At 58.3% G+C, this 9,295-nt stretch overlaps 1 protein-coding gene and 1 long non-coding RNA gene across 3 annotated transcripts; one reads left to right on the forward strand and one right to left on the reverse strand.

Annotated features, from left to right (window-relative positions):
- Positions 1 to 2,787: 2,787 nt before the first annotated feature.
- Positions 2,788 to 4,071, reverse strand: ANKRD9 (ankyrin repeat domain 9). Of its 2 annotated transcripts, XM_062576764.1 has the most exons (2): positions 3,802 to 4,048; positions 2,788 to 3,708 (listed from the first exon to the last, which is right to left on the reverse strand). In XM_062576764.1, exons 1-2 carry the CDS (start codon positions 3,964 to 3,966, stop codon positions 3,088 to 3,090), a joined length of 786 nt encoding a protein of 261 aa, XP_062432748.1. In that variant the 5' UTR covers positions 3,967 to 4,048; the 3' UTR covers positions 2,788 to 3,087. The 2 variants fall into 2 exon arrangements, with proteins under 2 accessions (XP_062432748.1, XP_062432749.1); XM_062576765.1 differs by having other exon boundaries at positions 2,788 to 4,071.
- A 388-nt stretch (positions 4,072 to 4,459) lies between these two features.
- LOC134140974 (uncharacterized) lies at positions 4,460 to 5,970 on the forward strand. The gene is made up of 2 exons (XR_009958515.1): positions 4,460 to 4,512; positions 5,239 to 5,970. It is a non-coding gene; the product is annotated as an uncharacterized LOC134140974 (long non-coding RNA).
- The last annotated feature ends 3,325 nt before the right edge of the window (positions 5,971 to 9,295 follow it).

Raw genomic sequence — 9,295 nt, forward strand, 5'->3', positions numbered from 1 at the left:
ATTTATCTTTCATCATTGTTTTGTAGTATCAAGTAGCCTTTTAGAGGAACTGGTATAACTAAGCTTTTCAGGAATGCTGGCTTTGTATACTGCCCTATATGCTTTTGAAAGCATTTCTCACCGGTGAGTATGTAACCTTGTGCCATTCATCTGTGTGGGTAAGACAGAAGCTTTTGAGTATATATCCTCACCTGCATGCTCTCGTGTTGTTGGGACTTGGGGAATTTTCTTTCCTCCACCATTGTGACAAGTGGAACCTTCGTGGTTGTATGTGTTTGCTTTGTTAATGTTAGCAATAGTGCTGCGACTGGCTTTTTTGCTGTCAGATTTTACCAAGAGATGGAGAACTGCCTGGGACATGGGGCCTGAACACCCCAAGGTCCTGGTGGCAGAGGATAAAGGCATGTTGGCCAGTCCATCTGATGAAAGCAGATGCCGCTATTGCGTGTTCTGTGGATAAACAGAGGACTTCTGTTTGCAAAGCTGACAAGGCTCAGCCTTTCTCCAAGCTGTAACTCTATTTGAAAAACCAGCCTGGATGCAGTTGAGTGATCTGTGTAGTCATTGGAGCATTTTGCCCAGAGTTCCCGTTTATCAGCCTCTCCAGATTAATCATCCCCCACATAGCAAGGTGCTGCACAAGTAAGGCCATCAGTGACCTTCAGCAGGGTAATCCCAGCATGGGCTCAGCAACAGGCTTGACTGCTGTCCTAGAATAACAGGAGGGGCGCAGCAGCGAGCTGACTTTGGTCCCATCACAACATACTGAGGAGATCCTGTGTGTTTGCCAAAGCTAATTACCCAAGAGTTGGTGGGAAGGCTGCAGGGAATCACAGTAGCCACTTTGGCTTTAATTACTGTTTTTGTTAATGGGTTCCTTATGAGGCGCAGGTAAAGTCGGCTTTCTGATACTTACCCAATGGGAGTTTTCTAACAGACTCCAAGGGGTGATGAGAGGTGGGTGTCCTGCCCAGCCTGTCACGCTGCTCCTCTCCTCCTGCCCCCAGCTCTTTCCTCCCCCAGCTCGAGACACTTTTCCATGTGCAGGTGAGAGCTGACTGCTTTACTTTTCGTCTGTTTATGGAAGATGCTTCCACAGCATCACTCCAGAAGCAATGGGGAAAATGTACTCAAAAGAAGAATTTATCAACTTTTTTTTTTTTTTTTTTTTTTTTTTTTTTTTAATGCAACTGAGAGGGATTAATTCTGTGGATTGCTCTATTTTTATTATCAACGAGGTAACCAAAGAGAACACTTTAAATTGGTATATGCTAGCTTTCCAGCAAGGGAGCTAATTTTCCCATGATAATTAGTTTGAGAATGTATCATCTTGTTTTTTGGGGAAAAAAGAACATTTGCTTCTCTAGGAAACATCTTCAGTGCCATCAGTCTAAGAATAGCAATCTTTCTGTTTTATCTCAAATTTCAGAAATATAGTCTCTCTCTTGTTGTGCATGCAGTGTGGAGATTTTTTTAGCTGAAATACCCATGTTCTGCTGAAACATGAACAGCTTATAATGCCTCATTCTGTGGTTTTCTCGTTTCTTTTACAACCAAAATTAATTTGTGAATAAAGAAATTTCTGCCTTAAACATGGCCTCTTATCTCTCAGTGCATCAGTTCAGTGATGATCCCAAAGGGAACTATAATGCTGAAGTAGGTCAAGTGGCAAACAACTCTCTGGCTGCACTTTTTAAGCACTGAAACAAAACCCTACAGTTTCACTGATGGCTTCCAACAATGGAGACAAAGCACAAGCTCTGTGGCCTAGGAGATTTCTGTCGTTGTCATGTTGGCAGAGCCAGCAAAGCTTACTCCCTACCGAGCAGACAGGGCAGTGCCAGGTCTATAGGGAGGCAGCAGCACGGCTGCCAAGGGCTCACAGGGAAGGTTGCAAAGCAAAGAAGCCAAGCTGAGCCCTTTGCTCAGGACCTTGATGTGCCTCAACAAAAACCTTGGAGGCAGGGCATTACCCCAAAAGGGCCTTTTGATCGGGGAGGGTTTGGGGTACCTTGCTGCATCTGAGAGGGTCACAATATTTGACAGAGGCCTGATATTTAATACTCCTTTGGTAGCTACTCAGAGGGAACCAAGACTGCCACAGGTTTCTCAGCTGAACTAAGCCATGACATCCTCCTAGGAAGTGGCAGTGGAAGAGCTGGAGCCCACATAAAAATGCTGCTGTATTCTCATGTGCTAGTCATGCCTAAGAAAAAACTCCCTCTGGGCATAGCACAGGGCAGACAGAGGAGCCTGGCTCTGCTGCTTTGTGCCACCCTGCTTCCAGCCTTCTCTAGCAACCCACCTCCAGCCAGAGCTATCCCCCAAAGAGCCTGCGGGGTCTCTTCCATCCCCCTTCCAGCACGGGGATATCTTCGGTCAGAGGGAAGCCGAGTGCTTCTGTTCCTGCCCTCCTCTCCGCCTGACAAGCAGCACCCTTGGCTCTGCAAGAGGAGCAGAAAGAACTTTGCAAGGAAACCAACTGTTATTTATGTATATTTTAAAATATATTTTGTTCAGCTGCATATCCCTGCCAGCCTTGTTTAGAGAGATTTTAATAGTATCTGGCTTCTCTCTGGTTTTGTGTACAAGATTAGGAAGTTTTCATCTGTGCCTTTAGAAAAAATCCACATCCCTGCCAAGATGTATTAGGAGAGCTGCAAAAAAGGAGTCATCCTGTTCCAGTACTGCTAAGGTTATGTAACAGGGAAATCCTAAAAGATACGTTTTCCCCCCTCCACACACTTTCTCAAGGCACATACCATTTCAGAATTTTCAGCTGCTTGATTTGTATTTTGATCATATCTGCTACTGGTTTATTTAGACGTATTTACAAATACATTCTCCCACACATCCTCATTTGTACATGCTGTATAATGTTTTTTTATAAAATGCAGTGTTGAACACACCTCACCACAAGAATTTTTAAATAAAATATATTGTAAAGTGCCAGATACAATTCTTCTAAAAAATAGTTCTAATTAAAACAGACACTTTGCTGCTGCCTTAGCAGCTTTGTGTGCCGAGACAGTTTTAGCACAATAGTCTATTTCTGTCATGGGAGCGGGAGGCTCTGGTACAAACTCCCTAGCTCTCCAATTTCAAGTCCAAAGGCTTTAGAAAATGCGGCAGAGGCAGATCGTCCAGAGCCTCCGGGAACTGCTCAGGCGAAATGGTCCTGATTAAAACGCGCATGGCGCTGACGAAGAGCGACGGGGGGGCCAAGCCCACCAGGCACTGGAACCGGCTCTCCCCTAAGAGGTCCTGCCACCGTTGCTGGTTGTCCAACAGCAGCTGTTTCATCGGGAACTGCAGGTCCTGAGGCACGAAGAAGATGAGGCAGTCGAGGCAGAGGAGCTTGGCACGCATGTTAACGGCGGGCGTCTGGCCGATCTGCTGCAGCAGGGTGTCGAGCGGAGTATTCCCGGAGGAGTCGCGCAGGCAGGGCGACGCGCCGTGCCCGAGCAGCAGGAGCAGGCACTCGGGTCTCACCAGCTCGCAGGCCACGTGCAAGGCCGTCTTGCCACCTTCCACGCGACTGCAGCCCTTGCGGTCCAGGTGGCCGGCTCTGTCGCTGGCCGGGAAGTCCCGGATGGCCTTGAGGATTCGGAAGAGGATGCGGACCCGGTTGTAGCGGACGGCCATGGCCAGGTGCGGGGCGGACGACTGGCAGCAGCTGAAGCTCTGGCTGGGCACGGCCAGGGCGCCCTGGGGGAACTTAGTCAGCAGGTGCTGGGCGTAGGAGTGGTGGTCGTGCACCAGCGCGTAGAGCAGGGCCTCCGAGGGCGAATACACGCTCACCTTGCCCCCGTCCTCCCAGTGGAAGACCTCCATGGTCCGCATGTCCTCCAGCAGCCAGGCGGGCAGCAGGTCCCTCACCGCCTGGTAGAAGGCGAAGGAGGACTTCTTGCACTGCTTCTGCGACTGCCCGCCGCGGCCGCCCACCCACCGGACGCTCCAGGGCATGGCGGGCGGCGGCGGCGCTCCGCCGGGGGCCTCCTCCCGCCTCGGCGCCCAGCGGCCGCATCGGCCCCGGGACCTGCGGGAGCGCACGGGCGTTAGCCGCGGCGGCGGCGGCGCGGCGCGGCGCCCCCCGCCCCGCAACCGGGATCCCGCTGCCCGCGCTGCGCCGGCGCCGCTCGGCGCACGGGAGCGCGGGGCAGCGGAGCGGGTCCCCTCCCCGCGCCGCGCTCCCCGCCCGCCCGCGCTCACCTCGCCTCGCCGCTCGCGCCTCGGCGCCGGCCGCGCGGGAGGCGCCGCTGCCCGGCGCGGGGGGCGCGGCGCGGCGGTGCCCGGCGCGGCGCGGCGCGGCGGTGCCCGGCGCGGGGGACGCGGACGCGGACGGGGCCGGAGCGCGCCGCCGCCGCCGCCGCCTTTTATCCCCACCCCCGCCGCGGGCGGTGAAGGTCGGTCAGGACCGGGGAACTGTCCAGCCGCCGCGGATTGGCGGCCGCCCGGGCTCCCCCCGCTGCCCATTGGCTGCGGCGAGAGGACGGGGCCCTGCACCATTGTGTGCGTCACGGGAGGCAAAGTTCCAAGAAACTTGGCTGGCGGCGCGGAGTCCCCGAGATGTCGCGGCGGAGGGGGGCGGGGCCGCCCGCGCGGGGCGGGGCCTCCGCCCCGGGGCGGGGGGGCGCCCGCCCCCGCCGCCGGGGGGCTGGGGTGCGGGCCGAAGGGGTATGGGGGTCGGGGGGCTGTGGGGGCCTGGGCACAGGGGTTTATGGGGTCTGGGGGTGGGGGGGACCTGGGGTGTGGGGGTCCTGGGGTGGGGGGCCTGGGCACATGGAGTCCTGAGTGTGTGGGGTCTGGGGGTGTGGGGACCTGGGGTGTGGGGGTCCTGGGGTGGGGGGCCTGGGCACATGGAGTCCTGAGTGTGTGGGGTCTGTGGGTGTGGGGGTCCTGGGATGGGGGTCCTGGGCACACGGAGTCCTGAGGGTGTGGGGACCTGTGGTGTGGGGGTGCTGGGGTGCAGGGTCCAGGGCTGAGGCATCCTGGGGGTATCAGGCCCTGGAGCATGGAGTTCTGGGCACGTGGGGTCCTGGGGCAGGAGGTCCAGGCTGTATCGGGTTCTTGGGTGTGGGGTCCCGAAGTTATGGGGTCTTGGGCACATGTGGTCCAGGGTCGGCGGGGTCCTGGGCACATGGAGCTGTGGGCACCCGGGGATCCGCCACGCTGCCGACGCGTAACGGACCTCAGCTGCGCGTTGTTGACACCAGCCCGTTGCTCTTCCCTCATCAGGCCTCGCTCCTGCTGCTTAACGACGTTCGTTAAGGCCGTGGCGTGAGGGGCCTGGCGCGGCGAGCGTGGGGGTCCGGCCCGCTCCGGGGGGGCTCCGAGCCTTCCTGCCCCTCCCCGGCGCCGCGCGTTGGACGTGGGCCGCATCGCCCGCGTGGGAGGAAGCCTCAGATTTCCTGAGGGCTTTGGAGGGCCGGGGAGGAAGCACTCGCTGTAGCCAGCCCTCCTCCGAGCCCCCGGGGAGCAACGACTGCGCCTTTCGTGGTGCCTACGGCGGGGCAGGAAACCGGCCGGGAAGAGGAGGCTTCGGCGACGCGGCCCTCGCCCCTGCTCGCCCCGAAACGGCGGCCCGCGTACGGGCGGCCCCGGGCTGCCCCGGCGCCGCCTCGCGCGCCAGCCGCGGCGCAGAAAACCCAGTCTCGCCGATCAGGTCCGATCCCAGATGAAAACTCGCTAAAGGCAGCTCCTTCCGCCGCTTCCTGCTCGCTCCGGGCTGCTTGCGTCGCGGTCGCGTCCTGTTACTTCAGGCGCTGGATAATTTGTGCCGAACCTCGGGATCAGAATAAACGGTTTAAGAAGGGGCTGCGTCTGCAGCCCGGGCTCGGGACCGAGCGGTGTCCAACGCGTTTGGAGCGCGCGCGTGCCTGGAGGAAACCCAGCCTGTCTGCGGCCTCCTCTGCACCGGAGAAAAGCTGCGTTTGCCCAATAAATAGCTACTAGCGTGCCCAGCGCTGATGATGGCCTGGAGAGGTTTGAATTTTGTTACAGTATACATACATATATTTTCCATACAAACGCACGGATGCGACTTGTTTGTTTTCAGTCCAGCCTGGTTTTAATCACTTTGAATTAAGTATCTTGATCTTATTACTTCCCTGGCTATGAGAGGGCTTATCGCAGGCTCCCTGGCGCATGGCAGCGATGGCTCCGGCAGCGCAGCGGCCAAGCGGCGGCCGCTTGGCGCCGGGGGAACCCGTGCGCATGGTGGAGCGGAGCGGGGCGGGGGGAAGGCTCGGCCGTTCCTTGCAGCGGCTGCTGTGCCGGCCCTGGCCCCGGCCCCGGCCCCGGGGTTGAGCGGCCGCGCCAGTGCCGCCGCCGCGCTCGGGCGAGGCCCCGAAACCTCCGCTCCCTGCCCCACTCTTTCTCAGCACCCGCCTCCTCCTCCTCAGCGTGCTCGCGCTCCTCTCCTGACTTCGCGTGAGTCATCGCTGCGCTCGGAGCCCGAGCTGCCCGTAACCCTGCTGCTTTGCTTTCTCGGCTGCGTTATAGGGTCAGCTCCTTCCCGACCCGCAGCGTGAAAGAAAATCCGCTTTGGGAAGAGCGCAGCGACCCAGCCATCTCTTGTTTCTTCTGCTTCCCAGCTGCTGCTGAGCTAACACGACACCGTTCCAAAAATTCGCATCCCAGATGACACGTGGGATCCCAAAGCAAGCTATGAAACGCTTCATTTTGGAAAGGAAATCTCTCCACCAGGCCCGGGATCGAGTGCCTGATGCGGTAGTGCTGGAATCCGAACGAACCGCGCTTTCCGCCCCGCTGTCTATGTGCAGAAGTGCTTCACACGAAGTTTGAGAGCTCCCAAATGTCAGTCCTGGTCGATGGGAGGCTAAACTGGTATTGTGGAAATGCTGAGTCTGTCAACGTCCAATAGTGGAGCAACACAATATTTAGGCCCTGAAACTTGTTTTTAGTTCTGGGTTCCTTGCTAGAGGGTGCAGAGAAGCATTCTGGCAGAAGCGAAGCGGGCGGCGAGGTGGTAGGCCCAGCGTCGGCCTGCCGGAGCCGCGAGGGACGGGGCTGCGCGGCCTTCGCGAATTCAGGCCGAGAGCAGCGGGCTGCCAAGCGCCGGTCGGCAAACGCTGGGCTCCCGTGCAGCGATCCGGCGGCCGAGGAAAGCGCCGCTGTCCTTGTCCCGGGGCGGCACCAGGACGTTTGTGATAAGGGGAGGGATTTGCTGAATCGGTGTGCTCGCTTGCCAGACGAGTTAGAAGATGGTCCTTTAGCTGTGGCTGTATCTCGAGGCCTCAGGATGGTTGCAGATCAACGCCACCAGCATCCTATTTATGTTGGCTAGGTTTGCAGGCCACTCCTCCTTAAGCCTTGATTTTGGCACCTATAATAAATGAGCCACCTTCATCCTTTCTGAAATCTACAGAAGCTCCCATAGCTACAGCAGAGATTAAATTTGATTCAGTGTATCAGAGGGAAGCAGAAAAATGTACCTGTCCCTCAAAACACAGGAAGGGGAAAGGAACCTCTCGGGGAAGCTTTCTGTTTTGTAAGCGAGCAGATGAGAGGGGTCCAGGAGCTCCTAGTGCCTGCGGATGACTGTAGCCTTCAGCTTGATGTAGGTTGTTAAAAATATTATCCCGGATGTATTAATACGACCAGACTGGATTGCATCTGAGCTGAACATTGTGAGCCTAAGGCAGGACATAAATATAGAAGCAAAACAGCCTGACACGAGAGTCATCTGTCCTCTTCTGCACAAGAAGTGAAGGGGAAAGAGAGCGAAGGCTCTCCGGCGCACGCTCCCAGGCACGTGCCTGCGCCTCGGAGAGCTCCTACTGCGGGGTCCTGCGGCACCGGAGAGCCCTGCGAATCTCTCCGAGGGCCCGCGCTGTGCCAGGCTGCCGGACTGTGCGCTCAGCACATATTTAACCCGGGGTTAGGTTTGCCGAGACAAGGTCTGCAATCGCGAACAGCTATTTGTTTGATGTGCTTGCCTAAGAGGATTACGCTTATCACGGCGATGTAGCAGCCTGGCCTTGGCACAGGTGAAGCGCAGGGCCCGAGGGGGTCAGCCTCGGGCCTCCCTTGCCCCCCGCGCGCACGCGGCAGCCGGTCTCTGCTACTGCAGTCGCCAGCCCGGAGGGCTTCGGGTGGCCTTCAGCGCACCGCTTTAGGGGAAGAATAGTTGTGCCATGCAATGCTTTCTGCTGACCTCACGCTCGGCATTTCTCTCTCCACAACTGGGAGGGAAAAAAAAGAAAGGATCAGTAATACGAAAAGGTTAGAAAAATGATACGGTGCTTTACAGTCAGGGCGCGAGACGCCTTCCCCGCTGGGCACGGCTCTGAGCAAGCAGCCAGCCGCGCGCAGCGTGGGCTCGTTGCCCCCTGGTTCCCAGAGCACGCTCGTAGGTAACGCACCAGCCACACGTCTGCCTTTCGCACTGTGGCTCGTGAACACCCCTAAGCTCATTACAACAGCCTCTGTTCCTCTTTACATCTGCCGCTTGGAAAGGCTCGGGCACGGCGGCGGAGGAAAGCTGTGTTTCCCTGCAGACCTCGGGTGAAGCAGGGCCTGCTGCTGCGGGGAGCCAACGCGCGGGCTCGTCCGCCCCTGCTTCTGGCCGCGCTCGAGGGGACCTTCTTGCTCGCCAGCGGTGTCGTCTCAGCGCGAGCACGGTCCTTGCTCGCAAAAGCGAGCCTGGCCTGGCCGGATGCACGCGCTGTGCAGGGAGGCCGAACCCGCCGCTTGCTACCTGCCGTTTTTGCACGTTATTTGCTTTCTACTGTACCTTCAGCTCGGAAAATAGGTATGAAAAAGAGCTAACAAGCTTACGAAAGGTGAAGGGGAGATCAAATGTGCGACAAAAACAAATAGGTATAAATAGGGAGACTGGTATAAATAGTGAGAGTGAGAAGCAACTGAGCCTTGCTGCTAAGCGCCGCCGAAAGGTCGGCTCGCTCGCCGCAAGCTCGCTGCGCTGCGCTGCAACCCGACGCCCTGGGCGGCCGCTTCCAGCGGGGACGCCCGCGGGCCCGGCGGCAGCCGACCGCGGGAAACGGGAGGGATTTTTTTCCTGTGTCGGTCCTGGTGCTCGGGCAAGGCCTTGGGCACTTTCCCGCGGCCCGTCGGCAGGGAGCGGGGGCCCCTCGGCCTCCCCTCCCTGCCGGCAGCCCTTGGGGGGCTCGGGCGCCCCCGGGAGCGGGAATGCCGGGCTGTCCGGCGGGAGCGGAGGGGAGGGAGGCGGGTGTGCGCGGCTGTGCGGGCGGAGGGGGAGGAAGGCCCCGGGGTGCCGAGAGCCGCGGCCATGCCCTGCGCGGCCGGCCGG

Source organism: Rhea pennata, chromosome 5 (genome assembly GCF_028389875.1).
Source record: "Rhea pennata isolate bPtePen1 chromosome 5, bPtePen1.pri, whole genome shotgun sequence".
Taxonomy (NCBI): Eukaryota; Metazoa; Chordata; class Aves; order Rheiformes; family Rheidae; genus Rhea; species Rhea pennata.